The sequence below is a fragment of the Panulirus ornatus genome, chromosome 67 (assembly GCF_036320965.1).
Source record: "Panulirus ornatus isolate Po-2019 chromosome 67, ASM3632096v1, whole genome shotgun sequence".
Taxonomy (NCBI): domain Eukaryota; kingdom Metazoa; phylum Arthropoda; class Malacostraca; order Decapoda; family Palinuridae; genus Panulirus; species Panulirus ornatus.
Genome location: NC_092290.1, coordinates 19,898,073 through 19,922,699, shown reverse-complemented (window position 1 = coordinate 19,922,699; position 24,627 = coordinate 19,898,073). Strand labels below are relative to the sequence as shown.

The following is a 24,627-nucleotide window of genomic DNA, read 5'->3' as shown; positions in this document are numbered from 1 at the left end:
CATGAAAGCAGAAGTGAGTCACAAGGTGGGAGAGGGGGCGAAGGTTCTGGGAGCGTTAGAGAATGTGTGGAAGGCAAGAACATTATTTCGGAGAGCATAAATGGGTATATTTGAAGGAATAGTGGATCCAACAATGTTTTATGGTTGCAAGGCATGGGCTATAGATAGGGTTGTGTGAAGGTGGGTGAATGTCTTGGAAATGAAATGTTTGAGGACAATATGTGGCGTGAGGTGGTTTGATTAAGTAATGAAAGGGTAAGAGAGATGTGTTGTAATAAGAAGAATGTGGTTGAGAGAGCAGAAGAGGGTGTGTTGAAATGGTTTGGACACATGTAGAGAATGAGTGAGGAAAGATTGACAAAGAGGATATTAAAAGACTGACAAAGAGGATATATGTATCAGAGGTGGAGGGAAGAAGTTGAAACGAGAGACCAAATTGGAGGTGGAAGGATGGAGTGAAAAAGATTTTGAGCAATTGGGGCCTCAACATGCAGGAGGGTGAAAGGCATGCAAGTAAAAGAATGAACTGGAACGATGTGGTGTACCGGGGCTGACGTGCTGTCAATGGATTGAACCAGGGCATGTGAAGCGTCGGGGGTAAACCACGGAAAGGTCTGTGAGGCCTAGATGTGGAAAGGGAGCTATGGTTTCTGTGCATTTGGCTAGGGACGGACATGTGTGAGTGTGTGTGTGTGCTATTTCATGTCTGGTGGGGAGGCAACAGAAATGGATGAAGGAAGGTAGCAGGTATATATATGTACATGTGTATATATATGTATATGTCTGTGTATGCATACGTTGAATTGTATATGTGTTTGTTGGCGTTTATGTATATACATGTGTATGTGGGTGGGTTGGATGAAGGCAGCAGGTATGAATATGTACAGGTGTATATATGTGTGTGTGTGTTGGCGTTTATGTATATACATGTGAATGTGGGTAGGTTGGGCCATTCCTCATCTGTTTCCCTGTGCTACCTTGCTAACACGGGAGAGCGTGATTAAGTACAATAAATAAATAGATAAATAAATAAATGAATAATAATAATAATAATCATTATTATATCATATTATATATAATCGCTGTTTCCTACGTCAGCAAGGTAGCACCAGGAAATAGATGAAGAATGGCCCATCCACTCATATACAGTGTCATAAGTATCTAGTAAGCCCATATTTTTTTATTTTTATTTTGCTTTGTCACTGTCTCCCGCGTTAGCGAGGTAGCGCAAGGAAACAGACGAAAGAATGGCCCAACCCACCCACATGCACATGTATATACATACACGTCCACACACGCAAATATACATACCTATACATCTCAACGTATACATATATATACACACACAGACATATACATATGTACACATGTACATAATTCATACTGTCTGCCTTTATTCATTCCCATCGCCACCCCGCCACACATGAAATAACAACCCCCTCCCCCCTCATGTGTGCAAGGTAGTGCCAGGAAAAGACAACAAAGGCCCCATTCATTCACACTCAGTCTCTAGCTGTCATGTAATAATGCACCAAAACCACAGCCCATATACACACATATACATATCAACATATACATACATATACATACAGACACACAGACATATACATACACATGTACATATTCATACCTGCTTACCTTCATCCATTCCAGTTGCTACCCAGCCCCACTGGAAACAGCATCACTACCCAACCCCACTTCAGCAAGGTAGCACCAGGAAACAGACAAAAAAGGCCACATTTGTTGTCTCCAGCTGTCATGTGTAATGCACCAAAACCACAGCTCCCTATCCACATCCAGGCCTCACATATTTTTCCATGGTTAATCCTAGACATTTCACATGCCCTGGTACAGTCCACTGATAGCACATCGACCCCAGTATACCACAACGTTCCAATTCACTCTATTTCTTGCACGCCACTTACCCTCCTGTAAGATCAGGTCCTAATCACTCAAAATCTTTTTCACTCCATCCTTCCACCTCCAATTTGGTCTCCCGCTTCTCCTTGTTCCTTCAACTTCTGAAACATATATCCTCTTTGTCAATCTTTCCTCACTCATTCTCTCCATATGTCCAAACCATTTCAACACACCCTCTTCTGCTCTCTTAACCACACTCTTTTTATTTCCAGACATCTCTCTTACCCTTACATTACTAACTCAATCAAACCACCTCACACAACATAATGTCCTCAAACATTTCATTTACAAGACATCCACCCTCCTCAGCACAACCCTATCTATAGCCCATACCTCACAACCATAAAACATTGTTGGAATCAATATTCCTTCAAACATACCCATTTTTACTCTCTGAGATAATGTTCTATCCTTCCACACATTCTTCACCACTCCCAGAACCTTCGCCTCCTCCCCACCCTATGACTTCCGCTTCCATGGATTCACCTGCTGCTAAGTCTACTCCCAAATATCTAAAACACTTCACTTCCTCCAATTTTAGTCTATTCAAACTTACATCCCAATTAACTTGTCCCTCAACCCTACCGAACCTAATTTCCTTGCTCTTATTCACATTTACTCTCAACTTTCCCCTTTCCCACACTTTTCCAAACTCAGTCACCAACCTCTGCAGTTCCTCACACAAATCAGCGACTAAAATTGTATCATCGGCCAACAACAACTGACTTCCCAGGCTCTCACATCCACAATAGACTGCATACTTGCCCTTCTCTCCAAAACTCTTGCAATTAACTCCCTAAACACCCCTATCCATAAACAAATTAAACAACCATGGGGACATCACACACCCCTGCCAGAGACCCGACATTCACTTGGAACCAATCACTCTCCTCTCTTCCTACTCATACACATGCCTTACATCCTTTGTAAAAACTTTTCACTGCTTCTAGCAACTTATCTCCCACAACATACACTTAAGACCTTCCACAAAGCATCTCTATAAACCCTATCATATACCTTCTTCTGATACATAAATGCTACATACAAATCCATCAGTTTTTCTAAATATTTCCCAATACATTCTTCAAAGCAAACACCTGATCCACACAACCTATACCCCTTCTGAAACCCACTGCTCTTTCCCAATCTGATGCTCAGTACAAGCCTTCACCCTCTCAATCAATACCCTCCCATAAAATTTCCCAGGAATACTCAACAGTAGTTTGAAGAGTCACCTTTATCCCCTTTGCCTCTATACAATGGCACTATGCATGCAGTTCTGCTAATCCTTAGGCAGTTCACAATGATCCATACATACATCGAATATCCTTACCAACCAATCAACAACACAAGTCACCCCCTTTTTTAATAAATTCCACTGCAATACCATCCAAAGCTTTCACTACCTCTTTTTCTCTTCACCAAATCATTCTCCCTGACCCTCTCACTTCGTACACCAACCCAACCAAAACACCCTATATCTGCCACTCTATCATCAAACACATTCAACAAACCTTCAAAATACTCATTCCATCTCCTTCTCACTCCATCACTATCTGTTATCACTTCCCCACTTGCTCCCTTCAATGATGCTCCCATTTGTTCTCGTCTTACACACATTATTTACCTCCTTCTAAAACATCTCTTTATTCCTCCTAAAATTTAATGATACTCCCAAATCCCAACTCTGATTTGCCCTTTTTCAACTCTTGCACTTTTCTTTTGACCTCTTGCTGCATTCTTTAATAAATCTCCCAGTCATCTGTACTACTTCCCTGCAAATATCATCCAAATGCCTCTCTTTTCTTTCACTAACAATCTTACTTCTTTATTCCACCATTTTCATACCACATGCATCTTTCACACAAGCCACCACAGCTTCCCTAAATACATCCCATTCTTCATCCACTTCCCTCATGTCATTTGTTGTCACCTTTTGCCATTCTACACTCAATATCTCCGGATACTTCCTCACACAAGTTTCTTTTCCAAGCTCACTTACTTTCACCTCTCTCTTCTCTCCAACATTCTCTCTTCTCTTCTGAAATCCTCTACAAATCTTGACCTTCGCCTCTACAAGATAGTGATCAGATATCCTTCCAGCTGCCCCTCTCAGCACATAACACCCAAAAGTCTCTCTTTTACACCCCTATCAATTAACACATAGTCCAATAATGCCCTTTGACCATCTCTCCTACTCACATACATATACTTATGTATATCTCTCTTTTTAAACCAGGTGTTCCCAATCACCAGTCCTTTTTCAGCACAAAAATCCACAAGCTCTTCAACCATTTCCATTCACAACACTAAACACCCCATGTACACCAATTATACTCAACTGCCACATCACTCACCTTCGCATTTAAATCACCCATTGCTATAACCTGCTCCCAAAACACTTGCCTCTCATGATCTTTCTTCTCATGACCAGGTGCACAGGCATCAATAATCACCCATCTCTCTTCATTCACTTTCAGTTTTACCAACAACAATCTAGTATTTACTTCCTTACTTCTTAGCTCTTGTCCTCCCACCAACCCCTGACTTTACACCCAAGACTTTCTCAAACCACTCTTTCCCCTTACCCTTGAGCTTCATTCCACTCAAAAGCCAGAACATCCAGGTTCTTTCCTCAAACATACTACCTAGTCTCTCCTGTTTTTCTTATCTTTTTTACATCCACACACATTCAGACAATCTAGTCTGAGCCTTTCAGGAGGATAAGCACTCCCTGCTTGACTCCTTCTTCTGTTTCCCTTTTTAGAAATTCAAATACAAGGAGGGAGGCATTTCCATCCCCTCCATCCCTATCCCTTTAGTCGCCTTCTACGTGGGAAATATTTTTTCTCCCCATCCCCAGGGATATATATATACATTCTAGTCGTACAAGGCGATTAAAAGGGGGGGGGGGCTAGAAACCCTCCCCTCCTTATATTTTTAACTTTCTAAAAGGAAAAAACAGAAGGAGTCACACAAGGAGTGCTCATCCTCCTCGAAGGCTCAGATTGGGGTGTCTAAATGTGTGTGGATGTAACCAACATGAGAAAAAAGGAGAGATAGGTAGTATGTTTGAGGACAGGAACCTGGATGTTTTGGCTCTGACTGAAACGAAGCTCAAGGGTAAAGGGGAAGAGCGGTTTGGGAATGCCTTGGGAGTAAAGTCAGGGATTAGTGAGAGCACAAGAGCAAGGGAAGGAGTAGCAATACTCCTGAAACAGGAGTGGTGGGAGTATGTGATAGACTCTGTGTAAGAAAGTACTCTAGATTGATATTGGTAAAACTGAAAGTGGATGTAGAGAGATGGGTGATTATTGGTGCATATGCACCTGGGCATGAGAAGATCATGAGAGGCAAGTGTTTTGGGAGCAGCTGGGTGAGTGTGTTAGTAGTTTTGATGCACGAGACTGGGTTATAGTGATGGGTGATTTGAATGCAAAGGTGAGTAATGTGGCAATTGAGTGAATAATTGGTGTACATTGGATGTTCAGTGTTGTAAATGGAAATGGTGAACAGCTTGTAGATTTATGTCCTGAAAAAGGACTGGTGGTTGGGAATACCTGGTTTAAAAAGAGAGATATACATAAGTATACTTACGTAAGTAGAATAGATGCCCAGAAAGTGTTACTGGATTATGTGTTAATTAATAGGTGCACACGAAAGAGAGACTTTTGGATGTTAATGTGCTGAGAAGTGCAACTGGAGGGATGTCGGATCATTATCTGGTGGAGGCGAAGGTGAAGATTTGTAGGGGTTTTCAGAAAAGAAAAGAGAATGTTGGGGTGAAGAGTCGTGAGAGTGAGCTTGGGTGGGAGACTTGTGTGAGGAAGTACCAGGACAGACTGAGTACAGAATGGAAAAAGCTGAGAACAAAGGATGTAAGGGGAGTGGGGGAGGAATGGGATGTACTTAGGGAAGCAGTGATGGCTTGCGCAAAAGATGCTTGTGGCATGAGATGCATGGGAGGTGGGTTGATTAGAAAGGGTAGTGAGTGATGGGATGAAGAAGTAAGATTATTAGTGAAAGAGAAGAGAGAGGCATTTGGACAATTTTTGCAGGGAAATAATGCAAATGACTGAAAGATGTATAAAAGAAAGAGGCAGGAGGTCTAGAGAAAGGTGCAAGAGGGGAAAAAAAAAAAGAGGGCAAATGAGAGTTGGGGTGAGAGAGTATCATTAAATTTTAGGGAGAATACAAAGATCTTTTGGAAGGAGGTAAATAAAGTGTGTAAGACAAGGGAACAAATGGGAACATCAGTGAAGGGGGATAATGGGGAGGTGATAACAAGTAGTGGTGATGAGAAGGAGATGGAGTGAGTATTTTGAAGATTTGTTGAATGTGTTTGATGATAAGCGTGGCAGATATAGGGTGTTTTGGTCAAAGTGGTGTGCAAAGTGAGAGGGTTAAGGAGAATGATTTGGTAAACAGAGAAGAGGTAGTAAAAGCTTTGCAGAAAATGAGAGCTGGCAAGGCAGCAGGTTTGGAAGATACTGCAGTGGAATTTATTAAAAAAAGGGGTGACTGTATTGTTGACTGGTTGGTAAGGTTATCAAATGTATGTATGACTCATGGTGAGGTGCCTGAGGATTAGCAGAATGCTTGCATAGTGCCATTGTACAAAGGCAAAGGGGATAAAAGTGAGAGCTCAAATTACAGAGGTATAAGTTTGTTGAATATTCCTAGGAAATTATATGGGAGGGTATTGACTGAGAGGGTGAAGGCATGTACAAAGCATCAGATTGGGGAAGAGCAGTGTGGTTTCAGAAGTGGTAGAGGATGTGTGGATCAGGTGTTTGCTTTGAAGAATGTATGTCAGAAATACTTAGAAAAGCAAATGGATATGTATGTAGCATTTATGGACCAGGAGAAGGCATATGATGGAGTTAATAGAGATGCTCTGTGGAAGGTATTAAGAATATATGGTGTGGAAGGCAAGTTGTTAGAAGCAGTGAAAAGTTTTTATCGAGAATGTAAGGCATGTGTACATGTAGGAAGAGAGGAAAGTGATTGGTTCTCAGTGATTGTTGGTTTGCGGCAGGGGTGCATGATGTCTCCATGGTTGTTTAATTTGTTTCTGAATGGGGTTGTTAGGGAGGTGAATGCAAGAGTTTTGGAAAGAGGGGCATGAGAGAGCTTTGGAAGTGAGCCAGTTGTTGTTCGCTGATGATACAACACTGGTGGCTGATTTGTGTGAGAAACTGCAGAAGCTGAAAGTAAATGTGAAAAAAAGCAAGGTTATTAGATACAGTAGGGTTGACGGACAAGTCAATTGGGAGGTAAGTTTGAATGGAGAAAAACTGGAGGAAGTGAAGTGTTTTAGATATCTGGGAGTGGATTTGACAGCAGATGGAACCATGGAAACGGAAGTGAATCATAGGGTGGGGTAGGGGCGAAAGTTCTGGGAGCGTTGAAAAATGTGTGGAAGTCGAGAACGTTATCTTAGGAAGCAAAAATGGGTATGTCTGAAGGAATAGTGGTTCCAAAAAATGTTATATGGTTACAAGGCATGGGCTATAGATAGAGTTGTGTGGAGGAGGGTGGATGTGCTGGAAATGAGATGTCTGAGGACACTTTGTGGTGTGAGGTGGGTTGATCGAGTAAGTAATGAAAGGGTAAGAGAGATGTATGGAAATAAAAAAGAGTGTGGTTGAGAGAGCAGAAGAGGGTGTTTTGAAATGGTTTGGTCACATGAGGAAAATGAATGAAGAAAGATTGACAAAGAGGATATATGTGTCAGAGGTGGAAGGAACGAGTAGAAGTGGAAGATCAAATTGGAGGTGGAAAGATGGAGTGTAAAAGATTTTGAGTGATCAGGGCCTCAACATGCAGGAGGGTGAAAGGCATGCAAGGAATAGAGTGAATTGGAATGACGTTGTATACCAGGTTCGACGTGCTATCAATGGATAGAACCAGGGTATGTGAAGTGTCTAGGGTAAACCATGGAAAGTTTTGTGGGGCCTGGACATGGAAAGGGAGCTGTGGTTCCGGTGCATTATATATGACAGCTAGAGACTGAGTGGGAATGAATGTGGCCTTTGTCTTTTCCTAGCGCTACCTCGTGCATATGCAGGGGGAGGGGGTTGTCATTTCATGTGTGGCGGGATGGCGACAGGAATGAATAAGGGCAGACTATGAATTATGTACATGTGTATATATGTATATGTCTGTGCATGTATATATATGTATATATATATATATATATATATATATATACATTGAGATGTATAGGTATGTATATGTGCTGTGTGTGGACGTGTATGTATAACTATTCAAATACTATGTACTTGAATACCCTTCGTCTCACGCTGGTGAGCAACGGGGTCTACACCGGTTATTTCCCAACAGGCGCACATAGCCAGCAGACAGCATTTTACCTAACCTAACTGTACAATGCAGAGGTATATGAATACGAATAAAGTGCATATGAACGCGCATTGTTGGAACCACTATTCCTTCAAACATACCCATTTTTGCTCACCAAGATAATGTTCTCGCATTCCGCACATTCTACAATGCTCCCATAACCTTCGCCCCCTCCCCCACCCTGTGTCTCACTTCCGTTTCCATGGTACCATCCGCTGCCAATTCCACTCCCAGATATCTAAAATACTTCACTTCCTCCAGTTTTTCTCCATTCAAACTTAACTCCCAATTTACTTGTTCCTCAACCCTACTGTATCTAATAATCTTGCTCTTATTCACATTTATTCTCAGCTTTCTTCTCTCACACACTTTACCAAACTCAGTCACCAACCCCTGCAGTTTCTCATCCAAATCAGCCACCAGCGATGTATCATTAGTGAACAACTGACACACTTCCCAAGCCCACTCATCCACAACAGACTGCATAATTGCCCCTCTCTCCAAAACTCTTGCATTCACCTCCCTAACAACCCCATCCATAAACATATTAAACAGCCATAGAGATATCACACACCCCTGCCACAAACTGACATTCACTGGGAACCAATCACTTTCCTCTCTTCCTCCTCGTACACATGCCTTACATCCTTGATAAAAACTTTTCACTGCTTCTAGCAACTTACCTCCCACACTATATATTCTTAATACCTTCCACAGAGCATCTCTATCAACTCTATCATATGCCTTCTCCAGATCCACATATGCTACTTACAAATCCATCTGTTTTTCTAAGTATTTCTCACATACATACAAATTCATCTGTTTTTCTAAGTATTTCTCACATACATTCTTCAAAGCAAAACACCTGATCCACATATCCTCTACCACTTCTGAAACCACACTGCTCTTCCCTAATCTGATGCTCTGTACATGCCTTTACCCTCTAAATTAATAACCTTCCATATAATTTCCCATAAATACTCAACAAACTTATACCTCTGTAATTTGAACATTCACCTTTATCCCCTTTACCTTTGTACAATGGCACTATGCATGCATTCCATCAATTTTCAAGCACTTCACCATGAACCATGCATACACTGAATATCCTTATCAACCAGTCAACAACAAAGTCACCCCCCTTTTTAAATATATTCCACTGCAATACCATCCAAACCCGCCAACCTGCCGGCTTTAATCTTCCGCATGCTTTCACTACCTCTTCTCTATTTATCAAACCATTCTCCCTGATCCTCTCACTTTGCACATCACCTTGACTTTACCAAACCATTCTCCCTGACCCTCTCACTCTGCACATCACCTTGACCAAAACACCCTATATCTGCCACTCTATCATCAAACACATTCAACAAATCTTCAAAATACTTACTCCATCTCCTTACTTTACCACTATTTGTTATTACCTCCCCATTAGCCCCCTTTACTGATGTTCCCATTTGTTCTCTTGTCTTATAAACTTTATTTACCTCCTTCAAAACATCTTTTATTCTCCCTAAAATATAATGATACTCTCTCATCCCAACTCTCATTTGCCCTTTTTTTCACCTCTTGCATCTTTCTCTTGACCTCCTGACTCTTTCTTTTATACATCTCCAGTCATTCGCACTACTTCCCTACAAAAATCGTCCAAATGCCTCTCTCCTCTCTTTAACAAGCAATCTTACTTCATCCCACCTCTCACTACCCTTTCTAATCTGCCCACCTCCCACCTTTTCCATGCCACAAGCATCTTTTGCTCAAGCCATCACTGCTTCCCATTCCTCCCCCAATCCCATTACATCATTTGTTCCCCTACCTTTTTTTCATTCTGCACTCAATATCTTTTGGTACTTCCTCACAAAAGTCTCCTTTCTAAGCTAACTTACTCTCACCATTCTCTTCACCCAACATTCTCTCTTCTTTTCTTAAAACCCTCTACAAATCTTCACCTTTGCCTCCACAAGATAACGATCAGCCCATCTCAGCATATAACACCCAAAATTCTCTTTCATGTGCCTAACAATTAACAGTAATCCAATACCGCTCTCTGGACATCTCTCCTACTCACATACATATACTTATGTATATCTCTCTTTTTAAACCAGGTGTTCCCAATCACCAGTCCTTTTTCAGCACAAAAATCCACAAGCTCTTCAACCATTTCCATTCACAACACTAAACACCCCATGTACACCAATTATACTCAACTGCCACATCACTCACCTTCGCATTTAAATCACCCATTGCTATAACCTGCTCCCAAAACACTTGCCTCTCATGATCTTTCTTCTCATGACCAGGTGCACAGGCATCAATAATCACCCATCTCTCTTCATTCACTTTCAGTTTTACCAACAACAATCTAGTATTTACTTCCTTACTTCTTAGCTCTTGTCCTCCCACCAACCCCTGACTTTACACCCAAGACTTTCTCAAACCACTCTTTCCCCTTACCCTTGAGCTTCATTCCACTCAAAAGCCAGAACATCCAGGTTCTTTCCTCAAACATACTACCTAGTCTCTCCTGTTTTTCTTATCTTTTTTACATCCACACACATTCAGACAATCTAGTCTGAGCCTTTCAGGAGGATAAGCACTCCCTGCTTGACTCCTTCTTCTGTTTCCCTTTTTAGAAATTCAAATACAAGGAGGGAGGCATTTCCATCCCCTCCATCCCTATCCCTTTAGTCGCCTTCTACGTGGGAAATATTTTTTCTCCCCATCCCCAGGGATATATATATACATTCTAGTCGTACAAGGCGATTAAAAGGGGGGGGGGGCTAGAAACCCTCCCCTCCTTATATTTTTAACTTTCTAAAAGGAAAAAACAGAAGGAGTCACACAAGGAGTGCTCATCCTCCTCGAAGGCTCAGATTGGGGTGTCTAAATGTGTGTGGATGTAACCAACATGAGAAAAAAGGAGAGATAGGTAGTATGTTTGAGGACAGGAACCTGGATGTTTTGGCTCTGACTGAAACGAAGCTCAAGGGTAAAGGGGAAGAGCGGTTTGGGAATGCCTTGGGAGTAAAGTCAGGGATTAGTGAGAGCACAAGAGCAAGGGAAGGAGTAGCAATACTCCTGAAACAGGAGTGGTGGGAGTATGTGATAGACTCTGTGTAAGAAAGTACTCTAGATTGATATTGGTAAAACTGAAAGTGGATGTAGAGAGATGGGTGATTATTGGTGCATATGCACCTGGGCATGAGAAGATCATGAGAGGCAAGTGTTTTGGGAGCAGCTGGGTGAGTGTGTTAGTAGTTTTGATGCACGAGACTGGGTTATAGTGATGGGTGATTTGAATGCAAAGGTGAGTAATGTGGCAATTGAGTGAATAATTGGTGTACATTGGATGTTCAGTGTTGTAAATGGAAATGGTGAACAGCTTGTAGATTTATGTCCTGAAAAAGGACTGGTGATTGGGAATACCTGGTTTAAAAAGAGAGATATACATAAGTATACTTACGTAAGTAGAATAGATGCCCAGAAAGTGTTACTGGATTATGTGTTAATTAATAGGTGCACACGAAAGAGAGACTTTTGGATGTTAATGTGCTGAGAAGTGCAACTGGAGGGATGTCGGATCATTATCTGGTGGAGGCGAAGGTGAAGATTTGTAGGGGTTTTCAGAAAAGAAAAGAGAATGTTGGGGTGAAGAGTCGTGAGAGTGAGCTTGGGTGGGAGACTTGTGTGAGGAAGTACCAGGACAGACTGAGTACAGAATGGAAAAAGCTGAGAACAAAGGATGTAAGGGGAGTGGGGGAGGAATGGGATGTACTTAGGGAAGCAGTGATGGCTTGCGCAAAAGATGCTTGTGGCATGAGATGCATGGGAGGTGGGTTGATTAGAAAGGGTAGTGAGTGATGGGATGAAGAAGTAAGATTATTAGTGAAAGAGAAGAGAGAGGCATTTGGACAATTTTTGCAGGGAAATAATGCAAATGACTGAAAGATGTATAAAAGAAAGAGGCAGGAGGTCTAGAGAAAGGTGCAAGAGGGGAAAAAAAAAAAGAGGGCAAATGAGAGTTGGGGTGAGAGAGTATCATTAAATTTTAGGGAGAATACAAAGATCTTTTGGAAGGAGGTAAATAAAGTGTGTAAGACAAGGGAACGAATGGGAACATCAGTGAAGGGGGATAATGGGGAGGTGATAACAAGTAGTGGTGATGAGAAGGAGATGGAGTGAGTATTTTGAAGATTTGTTGAATGTGTTTGATGATAAGCGTGGCAGATATAGGGTGTTTTGGTCAAAGTGGTGTGCAAAGTGAGAGGGTTAAGGAGAATGATTTGGTAAACAGAGAAGAGGTAGTAAAAGCTTTGCAGAAAATGAGAGCTGGCAAGGCAGCAGGTTTGGAAGATACTGCAGTGGAATTTATTACAAAAAGGGGTGACTGTATTGTTGACTGGTTGGTAAGGTTATCAAATGTATGTATGACTCATGGTGAGGTGCCTGAGGATTAGCGGAATGCTTGCATAGTGCCATTGTACAAAAGCAAAGGGGATAAAAGTGAGAGCTCAAATTACAGAGGTATAAGTTTGTTGAATATTCCTAGGAAATTATATGGGAGGGTATTGACTGAGAGGGTGAAGGCATGTACAAAGCATCAGATTGGGGAAGAGCAGTGTGGTTTCAGAAGTGGTAGAGGATGTGTGGATCAGGTGTTTGCTTTGAAGAATGTATGTCAGAAATACTTAGAAAAGCAAATGGATATGTATGTAGCATTTATGGACCAGGAGAAGGCATATGATGGAGTTAATAGAGATGCTCTGTGGAAGGTATTAAGAATATATGGTGTGGAAGGCAAGTTGTTAGAAGCAGTGAAAAGTTTTTATCGAGAATGTAAGGCATGTGTACATGTAGGAAGAGAGGAAAGTGATTGGTTCTCAGTGATTGTTGGTTTGCGGCAGGGGTGCATGATGTCTCCATGGTTGTTTAATTTGTTTCTGAATGGGGTTGTTAGGGAGGTGAATGCAAGAGTTTTGGAAAGAGGGGCATGAGAGAGCTTTGGAAGTGAGCCAGTTGTTGTTCGCTGATGATACAACACTGGTGGCTGATTTGTGTGAGAAACTGCAGAAGCTGAAAGTAAATGTGAAAAAAAGCAAGGTTATTAGATACAGTAGGGTTGACGGACAAGTCAATTGGGAGGTAAGTTTGAATGGAGAAAAACTGGAGGAAGTGAAGTGTTTTAGATATCTGGGAGTGGATTTGACAGCAGATGGAACCATGGAAACGGAAGTGAATCATAGGGTGGGGTAGGGGCGAAAGTTCTGGGAGCGTTGAAAAATGTGTGGAAGTCGAGAACGTTATCTTAGGAAGCAAAAATGGGTATGTCTGAAGGAATAGTGGTTCCAAAAAATGTTATATGGTTACAAGGCATGGGCTATAGATAGAGTTGTGTGGAGGAGGGTGGATGTGCTGGAAATGAGATGTCTGAGGACACTTTGTGGTGTGAGGTGGGTTGATCGAGTAAGTAATGAAAGGGTAAGAGAGATGTATGGAAATAAAAAAGAGTGTGGTTGAGAGAGCAGAAGAGGGTGTTTTGAAATGGTTTGGTCACATGAGGAAAATGAATGAAGAAAGATTGACAAAGAGGATATATGTGTCAGAGGTGGAAGGAACGAGTAGAAGTGGAAGATCAAATTGGAGGTGGAAAGATGGAGTGTAAAAGATTTTGAGTGATCAGGGCCTCAACATGCAGGAGGGTGAAAGGCATGCAAGGAATAGAGTGAATTGGAATGACGTTGTATACCAGGTTCGACGTGCTATCAATGGATAGAACCAGGGTATGTGAAGTGTCTAGGGTAAACCATGGAAAGTTTTGTGGGGCCTGGACATGGAAAGGGAGCTGTGGTTCCGGTGCATTATATATGACAGCTAGAGACTGAGTGGGAATGAATGTGGCCTTTGTCTTTTCCTAGCGCTACCTCGTGCATATGCAGGGGGAGGGGGTTGTCATTTCATGTGTGGCGGGATGGCGACAGGAATGAATAAGGGCAGACAGTATGAATTATGTACATGTGTATATATGTATATGTCTGTGCATGTATATATATGTATATATATATATATATATATATATATATATATATATATATATATATATATATATATATATATATACATTGAGATGTATAGGTATGTATATGTGCTGTGTGTGGACGTGTATGTATAACTATTCAAATACTATGTACTTGAATACCCTTCGTCTCACGCTGGTGAGCAACGGGGTCTACACCGGTTATTTCCCAACAGGCGCACATAGCCAGCAGACAGCATTTTACCTAACCTAACTGTACAATGCAGAGGTATATGAATACGAATAAAGTGCATATGAACGCGCATTGTTGGAACCACTATTCCTTCAAACATACCCATTTTTGCTCACCAAGATAATGTTCTCGCATTCCGCACATTCTACAATGCTCCCATAACCTTCGCCCCCTCCCCCACCCTGTGTCTCACTTCCGTTTCCATGGTACCATCCGCTGCCAATTCCACTCCCAGATATCTAAAATACTTCACTTCCTCCAGTTTTTCTCCATTCAAACTTAACTCCCAATTTACTTGTTCCTCAACCCTACTGTATCTAATAATCTTGCTCTTATTCACATTTATTCTCAGCTTTCTTCTCTCACACACTTTACCAAACTCAGTCACCAACCCCTGCAGTTTCTCATCCAAATCAGCCACCAGCGATGTATCATTAGTGAACAACTGACACACTTCCCAAGCCCACTCATCCACAACAGACTGCATAATTGCCCCTCTCTCCAAAACTCTTGCATTCACCTCCCTAACAACCCCATCCATAAACATATTAAACAGCCATAGAGATATCACACACCCCTGCCACAAACTGACATTCACTGGGAACCAATCACTTTCCTCTCTTCCTCCTCGTACACATGCCTTACATCCTTGATAAAAACTTTTCACTGCTTCTAGCAACTTACCTCCCACACTATATATTCTTAATACCTTCCACAGAGCATCTCTATCAACTCTATCATATGCCTTCTCCAGATCCACATATGCTACTTACAAATCCATCTGTTTTTCTAAGTATTTCTCACATACATACAAATTCATCTGTTTTTCTAAGTATTTCTCACATACATTCTTCAAAGCAAACACCTGATCCATATATCCTCTACCACTTCTGAAACCACACTGCTCTTCCCTAATCTGATGCTCTGTACATGCCTTTACCCTCTAAATTAATAACCTTCCATATAATTTCCCATAAATACTCAACAAACTTATACCTCTGTAATTTGAACATTCACCTTTATCCCCTTTACCTTTGTACAATGGCACTATGCATGCATTCCATCAATTTTCAAGCACTTCACCATGAACCATGCATACACTGAATATCCTTATCAACCAGTCAACAACAAAGTCACCCCCCTTTTTAAATATATTCCACTGCAATACCATCCAAACCCGCCAACCTGCCGGCTTTAATCTTCCGCAATGCTTTCACTACCTCTTCTCTATTTATCAAACCATTCTCCCTGATCCTCTCACTTTGCACATCACCTTGACTTTACCAAACCATTCTCCCTGACCCTCTCACTCTGCACATCACCTTGACCAAAACACCCTATATCTGCCACTCTATCATCAAACACATTCAACAAATCTTCAAAATACTTACTCCATCTCCTTACTTTACCACTATTTGTTATTACCTCCCCATTAGCCCCCTTTACTGATGTTCCCATTTGTTCTCTTGTCTTATAAACTTTATGTACCTCCTTCAAAACATCTTTTTATTCTCCCTAAAATATAATGATACTCTCTCATCCCAACTCTCATTTGCCCTTTTTTTCACCTCTTGCATCTTTCTCTTGACCTCCTGACTCTTTCTTTTATACATCTCCCAGTCATTCGCACTACTTCCCTACAAAAATCGTCCAAATGCCTCTCTCCTCTCTTTAACAAGCAATCTTACTTCATCCCACCTCTCACTACCCTTTCTAATCTGCCCACCTCCCACCTTTTCCATGCCACAAGCATCTTTTGCTCAAGCCATCACTGCTTCCCATTCCTCCCCCAATCCCATTACATCATTTGTTCCCCTACCTTTTTTCATTCTGCACTCAATATCTTTTGGTACTTCCTCACAAAAGTCTCCTTTCTAAGCTAACTTACTCTCACCATTCTCTTCACCCCAACATTCTCTCTTCTTTTCTTAAAACCTCTACAAATCTTCACCTTTGCCTCCACAAGATAACGATCAGCCCATCTCAGCATATTAACACCCAAAATTCTCTTTCATGTGCCTAACAATTAACACGTAATCCAATACCGCTCTCTGGACATCTCTCAAACTTACATACATATACTTATATATATCTCTCTTTTTAAACTAGGTATTCCCAATCATCAGACCTTTTTCAGCACATAATTCTACAAGCTCTTCACCATTTCCAACACTGAACACCCCATGTACACCAATTATACCCTCAACTGCCACATTACTCACCTTTGTATCCAAATCACCCATCACTATAACCTGGTCTCGTGCATCAAAGCTGCTAACACACTCTCTCAGCCGCTCCCAAAACACTTGCCTCTTATGATCTTTCTTCTTATGACCAGGTGCATAGGTACCAGTAATCACCCATCTCTCTCCATCCACTTTCAGTTTTACTCATATCAATCTAGAGTTTACTTTCTTACCTTTATCACATACTTCCACAACTGCTTCAGGCGTAGTGCTACTCCTTCCTTTGCTCTTGTCCTCTCACCAACCCCTGACTTTACTCCCAAGACATTCCCAAACCACTCTTCCCTTTTACCCTTGAGTTTTGTTTCACTCAGAGCCAAAACATCCAAGTTCCTTTCCTCAAACATACTATCTCTCCTTTTTTTCTCATCTTCGTTATGTCCACACACACTTAGACACCCCAATCTGAGCCTTCAAAGAGGATGAGCACTCCCTGTATGACTCCTTCTGTTTCCCCTTTTAAAAAGTTAAAATACAAAGAGGGGAGGGTTTCTAGCCCCCCCCCCCTGCTTCCATCCCCTTTAGTTGCTTTCTACGACACACAGGGCATGCGTAGGAAGTATTTTTTCTGCCCTATCCTTTATACCCTTCATTACTTACTCGATCAAACCACCTCACACCACATATTGTCCTTAAACATTTCATTTCCAGCACATCCATCCACCTCCACACAACTCTAAGTATAGCCCATGCCTTGCAACCATATAACATTGTTGGATCCACTATTCCTTCAAACATACCCATTTTTGCTCTTCGAGATAACGTTCTCGCCTTCCACACATTTTTCAATACTTCCAGAACCCTTGCTCTCTCCCCCACCCTGTGACTCACTTCTGCTTTCATGGTTCCATCCGCTGCTAAGTCCATTCCCAGATATCTAAAACACTTCACTTCCTCCAGTTTTTCTCCATTCAAACTTACCTCCCAGTTAACTCGCCCCTCAACCCTACTGAACCTAATAATCTTGCTCTTATTCACATTTACTCTTAACTTTCTCCTTTCACACACTTTACCAATTTACTCTTAACTTTCTCCTTTCACACACTTTACCAAACTCAGTCACCAACCTCTGCAGTTTCTCACCCGAATCAGCCACCAGTGCTGTATCATCAGCGAACAAGTGACTCACTTCCCAAGCCCTCTTATCCACAACAGACTGCATACTTGCCAATCTCTCCAAAACTCTTGCATTCACTTCCCTGACCACCCCATCCAAACAAATTAAGCAACCATGGAGACATCACGCACCCCTGCCACAAACCAGCATTCACTGGGAACCAATCACTCTCTTCTCTTCCTACTCATACACATGCCTTACATCCTTGAGAAAAGTTTTCACTGCTTCTAGCAACTTACCTCCTACACCATATACTCTTAAAACCTTCCACAAAGCATCTCTATCAACCCTATCACATGCCTATTCCAGATCCACAAATGCGACATACAAATCCATCTGTTTTTTGTAAGTATTTCTCACATAAATTCTTCAAAGCAAATACCTGATCCACACATCCTCTACCAGTTGAGGATGCAATTGATGCACATGGGGTATTCAGTGTTGTGAATGGAAATGGCGAAGAGCTTGTGGATTTGTGTGTTGAAAAAAGACTGGTGATTGGGAATACATGGCTTTAAAAAGAGATATATAAATAAGTATAAATATGTGAAGAGGAGAGATGGTCAAAGGGCATTATAAAGGCATTATCATATTACATATTAATTGATAGGGGTGTATACAAAATTTTGGATGTTAATGTGATGAGAGGGGCAGCTGGTGAGATATATGATCACAATCTTGTGGAGGCAAAGGTGAAGATTTGCAGAGGTTTTCAAAAAATGAGAATGTCAGGGAGAAGAGAGTGGTGCAAGTAAGCAAGCTTGTAGAGAAGACTTGTGTAAGGAAGGACTAGGAGAGATTGAGTGTAAAATGGCAAAAGGTTGAGAGTAAATGATGTGAGGGGAAAGGGTGAGGAATGGGATGTATTTAGGGAAGCAGAGATGGCATATGCAACAGATGCATGTGGCATGAGAAAAGTGGGAGGTGCACAGATTAGAAAGGGTAGTGAGTGGCCGGATGAAGAAGTAAAGCTGTTTGTGAAGGAGAAAAGTGAGGCATTTGGGCAATACTTGCAAGGAAGGTGTGCAAATGACCAGGAGATGTATAAGAGAAAGCAGCAGGAGTCAAAAGGAAGGTATAAGAGTTAAAAAAGAGATCAAATGAGAGTTGGGATGAAAGAATATTATTACACTTTAGGGAGAATAAAAATATGTTTTGGAAGGAGGTAACTAACATGCATAAGGCAAAAGAACAAATGGGAACATTGAAGGGGGAAAGGGGGCAAAAAGTGATAACAGGTAGTAATGAAGTGAGGAGGACATGGAGTGAGTATTTTGAAGGTTTGTAGAATGTGTTTGATGATAGAGTGGCAGATGTAGAGTGTTTTGGTCAGGGTGGTGTGCTAAATGAGAGAGTCAGGAAGAGTAGCTTGGTGAAGAGAGAAGTGGTGAAAGCTTTGCAGAAGATGAAATCTGGAAAGGTGGTGGGTTTGGATGTTACTGCAGTTGAATTTATTAAGAAAGGGGGTGACTGTGTTGTAGACTGGTTGGTGAGGATATTCAGTGTATGTTTAGATCATGGTGAAGTGCCTGAGGATTGGCAGAATGCATGTAAAGTACCATTTTACAAAGTTAAAGGTGATAAAGGTGAGTGTTCAAACTACAGGAGGCATAAGTTTGTTGTGTATTCCTGGAAAACTGTATGGGAGGGTATTGATTGAGAGGGTAAAGTCATGTACAGAGCATCAGACAGGGGAGGAGCAGTGTGGTTTAAGAAGTGGTAGAGGATGTGTGGATCAGGTGTTTGCTTTGAAGAATGGGTGTGAAATACTTAGAGAAAATGATGGATTTGTATGTGGCATATGTGGATCTGGAGAAGAAAAATGATAGGGTATGTCAGTCTGCACCAGGGGTGCTGTTTAATTTGTTTATGGATGGGTAGTTAGGGAAGTAAATGCAAGACTTTTAGAGAGAGGGGCGAATATGCAATCTGTTGGGGATGAGAGGGCCTGGAAAGTGAGTCAGTTGATGTTTGCTGATGATAAAGCACTGGTGGCAGATTTGAGTGAGAAACTGCAGAAGTTGGTGACTGTTGGAAAAGTGTGTGAAAGGAGAAAGTTGAGAGTACATGTGAATAAGAGCATGATTATTAGCTTCAGCAGGGTTGAGGGACAAGTTAGTTGGGATGAGTCTGAATGGAGAAAAACTGGGGGAAGTGAAGAGTTTTGGATATCTGGGAGTGGACTTAGCAGCGAGGGGAACCATGGAAATTGAAGTGAGTCATAAGGTAGGGGAGGGGGCAAAAGTTCTGGGAGTGATGAAGAATGTGTGGAGAGAGAGAGAACATTATCTCAAAAAGCAAAAATGGGTATGTTTGAAGGAATCGTAGTTCCAACAATATAATATGGTTGCAAGGCATGGGCTATAGACAGAGTTGTACAAAGGAGGGTGGATGTGTTGGAAATGAAATGTTTGAGGACAACATGTGATGCGAGGAGGTTCGATCAATTAAGTAATGAAAGGGTAAGAGAGGTGTGTGGTAATCAAAAGAGTGTTGTTGAGAGAACAAAAGAGAATATGTTGAAATGGTTTGGACATGTGGTGAGAATGAGTGAGGAAAGGTAGACAAAGAGGGAACAAGAAGGAGACCAAATTGGATGGGGAAGAATTTAGTGAAAAAGATTTTGAGCAAATGGGGCCTGAACATGCAGGAGGGTGAGAGGCATGCAAGGAATAGAGTGAATTGGAATGATGTGGTATACCAGGGTTGAGTGCTGTCAATGGATTGAACCAGGGTATGTGAAATGTCTGGGGTAAACCATGGTAAGCTCTGCGGGACCTGAATGTGGATAGAGAGCTGTGGATTCAGTGCATTACACATGACAGGTAGAGACTGAGTGTGAACGAATGTGGTCTTCTTTGTTTGTTTTTCTGGCACTGCCTTGCTGACACAGGATGGTGACGCTGTTTCCTGTGGGGTGGGTGGGGTGGTGCTGGAAATGGATGGAGGCAAAGAAGTATAAATGTGTATGTATGGATCATGGTGAAGTGCCTGAGGATTGGCAGAATGCATGTATAATGCCACTGTAAAAAGGCAAGGGGGATAAAGGTGAGTGCCTAATACAGAGGCACAACTTCGTTGAGTATGCCTGGAAAATTCTATGGGAGGGTATTGATGGAGAGGGTGAAGGCATGTACAGAGTATTAGATTTGGGAGGAGCAATGTGGTTTTAGAAGTGGTAGAGGATGTGTGGATCAGGTGTTTACTTTGAAGAGTATATTTGAGAAATACTTAAAAAAACAGATCGATTTGTATGTAGCATTTATGGATCTGAAGAAGGCATATGATAGGGTTGATAGAGATGCTTTGTGGAAAGGTTTTAAGAGTACATGGCATCATGGTTGGTAAACTGCTAGAAGCAGTGAAAAGTTTTTATCAAGGTTGTAAGGCATGTGAATGAGTAGGAAGAGAGGAGAGTGATTGGTTCCCAGTAAAGGTCAGTCTGCGCGTGTGTGTGTGTGTGTGTGTGTGTGTGTGTGTGTGTGTGTGTGTGATGTCCCCATGGGTGTTTAATTTGTTTATGGATGGGGTGGTTAGGAAGGTAAATGCGAGAATTTTGGAGAGAGGGGCGAATATGCAGTCTGTTGGGGATGAGGGGGCATGGGAAGTGAGTCAACTGTTTGCTGATGATAGAGCACGGGTGGATGATTTAAGCGAGAAACTGCAGTAGTTGGTGACTGAGTCTGGAAAAGTGTGTGATAGGAGAAAGTTGAGAGTAAATATAAATAACTGGAAAGTGATTAGGTTCAGCAAGGTTGAGGGAACAGCAAGTTGGGACGTAAGCTTGAATGGAGAAAAATTGAAGGAAATCAAGTGTTTTAGATAACTGGGAGTGGACTTAGCAGCGAATGGAACCATGGAAGTGGAAGTGAGTCATAGCGTGGGGGAGGAGGCATAGGTTTAGTCTAAGAGCAATGAAGAATGTGTGAAAAGAGAGAACATTATCTCAGAGAGCAAAAATGGGTATGTTTGAAGGAACAGTTGTTCCAACATTAATATATGGTTGAATGGAAGAGGGTGGATGCACTGGAAATGAAATTTTTGAGGACAATATGTGGTGTGAGGTGGTTTGATTGATTAAGTACTGAAAGGGTAAGAAAGATATGTGGTAAAAAGAGTGTGGTTGTGAGACAAGCAGAGGGTGTGCTGAAACAGTGGCTGAAATAGTGTGGACACATGGAGAAAATGAGTAAGGAGAGGCTCACAAAGAGGACAAGTATAAGGGGGATGGAAGGATGGAGTGAAAACGATTTTCAGCGCTCAGGACCTGAACATGCAAGAAGGCAAAAGGCATGCAAGGAATAGAGTAAACTGGAGCAATGTCATAAACAGTGGGCAATCAGCTATCAAACAGATCAAGTTAAAGCATATGAAGCAGCCACAGAAATGTCAGTGGGACCTGGTTGTGGATAAGGGCCTGTGGTTTCAGAGTACTACATATGACATCTAGGGAGAAGGGATATGAGCAAAGGCAGCTTTTCTTCATATGTTCCTCACAAATGCAGCAGAAAGCAAACAAATATTAAAAAAAAATATCCAATATGCCTCTACCATTACAAAAAGTGATGGCTCAAGCAAAACTTCCTCAACACACAATGATGCACATACCCTTCAGTACAACATCTCAAGCAAACACACTACCTTTTCCTTAAATCAAATGTATACCCGAGCCCGAAACTATTTCCACAAAAATCGCATCACCTCAGCACTCTTATCATATACTGAAGATCAGTCCAACTTCTGATCAACTTAGAGCCAACATTTTTATTAATATCTGTTCAACAACAACAACAACAAATTCTTGAAAAGAATAAACACTAATAACAAGGTAACATAAAGGCTGTCATAACTACGAAATTCAAGTAATGACTGCACACACGCTTAATACCAATTTTATGGCAAAAAATGAGCATGTTCAACTTTTTTATTACCTTTTTTCATAATACAAGAACTCATCCATGAGCAGTATCTTAACCACTTATGGGCTGCAGGTAGCCTGCAAACCATCAATTGAACAGCCCTGTTAAACTTTGTCAACCACTGCCTTCTCTATCTTGTTGCTCCTTTATAAACACTATTCTCTTTATCATGTTAATACTCACATCCTAATCAACAAAAAATTAGATCTTAATATTCAGCATTTAATGAATTAAAGTAAATACTTAATAGAAAAACCTTCAACAATATCTACCTTCACTCCCGCATTCTGATGCCAAGATAAGGCCATATCTACTTTTTAAAGTCATACATACCTTGTATGGGTTTCCTGGATTCCTACGAGTTTCAGACTCTTCCTGGCGCTTCTCATAGTGAGAAAAGTCATCAAATATGGAAGTAGTGTGGCGATACTGGTTGATTATCTTCAGCACCTGGTAAAAACACATCATCCATTACAGTTCGTTTCTATAAAAGGTTTACTGGTAAAAAACAATTTGACCTACTCACATCAACACAGCACTTTTCTGATTAAAGCCATGTGCTCCAAGCATAATTTTATATGAATAATGTGGGTATGAAAAAGAAAGAAAAACAGCTAATCTATGCATGCATATACCCCTCTTGCAGACACACCCTATTATTCTCTCCAGCCATTCTAATCTAAATTCAACCTTAAAAGCTTTCAATTTACTCAACTTACTTCATGGTTATCCTCACATCTATCATCCCTTCATGCACTTACAGCTTCTGCCTTTCCATATTTCAGTATATCCATTATTTGGTTCACTATCTTGCATCTTCCTAATGCTTTCTAAGCCTAATCTATCTACATCCCTAATGCCTGTTCCAATTGGAACTCCCTTAAAGGGGTGGCCACAGCAACAGAGTCTTAAAAACTAAAGAACTCTAGTGCTGCTTCTTTGCCTTTAGTGCCTCACCCTTAACAGGCCACAAGCAAAGGGCAAGTCTAGTGCAGTGTTTGCAGTGGCTCCTACTTAATGTTCCAACTGACCACTTCTATCTAATGCTCCTACCCACTACTTCTACCTAATGCTCCAGCCCAAATGTCCCTACCTTCTATCTACTGCTATAATTCTCACAAAGGGAGGGATAGCACATAGTGCTCAACACAGGAAAATCTAGTTATGAAGAATGAGCTGCATAGGTTTTGCCAAGGCGTTACATATGGAAGGGATAGATTATGTTTGTGGACAGAATGCCAGTAGTTCACATGTTAGTGAGGCAGAAAGAGGACACAGCTAACTGGGTCAGAGGAGTGCAACTTGACAACTTGGCTCACTAAGCAGATGTCACTAACCTTTCTGACACCCAAGTGGGAAGTACTGGTAATATACCTCCATGGTCATTAGCTGCCTAACCCTAACTTTTTTCCTATTTTTTGAAAAAGTCCAACTTCAGTGTTGGCACTCTCTATAATCAGTCCCGTTAATGCCATGTTACATCTTGCTTTCATACATGATTAACTATAAAGAATATTATATCTAAAAGAGTCATTACCCAGTTAACTGGTCAATCAATTACAGAAAATAAACAGTAAAGCCAAGGTAATGGTCTTTAATAAATTCTTTCATCCATATTTACCATAGAAGAAATTCTTTGTATTCCAAATCTTGTCCCATTCATAAAGGTGGATAAAGCTTTGCAAAAACTAGTATACACAATCATACACAATCATGATATACTGTCAACATGAAGCATAAGGAAAACAGAGAAAGTAGCAGGACCTGGGAAGTTTTCAGTGAAAAAAAAGTTCATC

The 24,627-nt window shown here is 41.3% G+C and overlaps 1 protein-coding gene across 2 annotated transcripts in view; it reads right to left on the bottom strand.

Moving 5' to 3' along the window:
* Positions 1–24,627, bottom strand: part of LOC139747087 (YTH domain-containing family protein 2-like) — a 141,199-nt gene that overhangs the window by 8,647 nt on the left and 107,925 nt on the right. For both annotated transcript variants that reach the window (XM_071658894.1, XM_071658895.1), the window contains exon 5: positions 23,165–23,281. In XM_071658894.1, the coding sequence (XP_071514995.1) occupies positions 23,165–23,281 (117 nt within the window). The remainder of the gene's footprint in view (positions 1–23,164; positions 23,282–24,627) is intronic.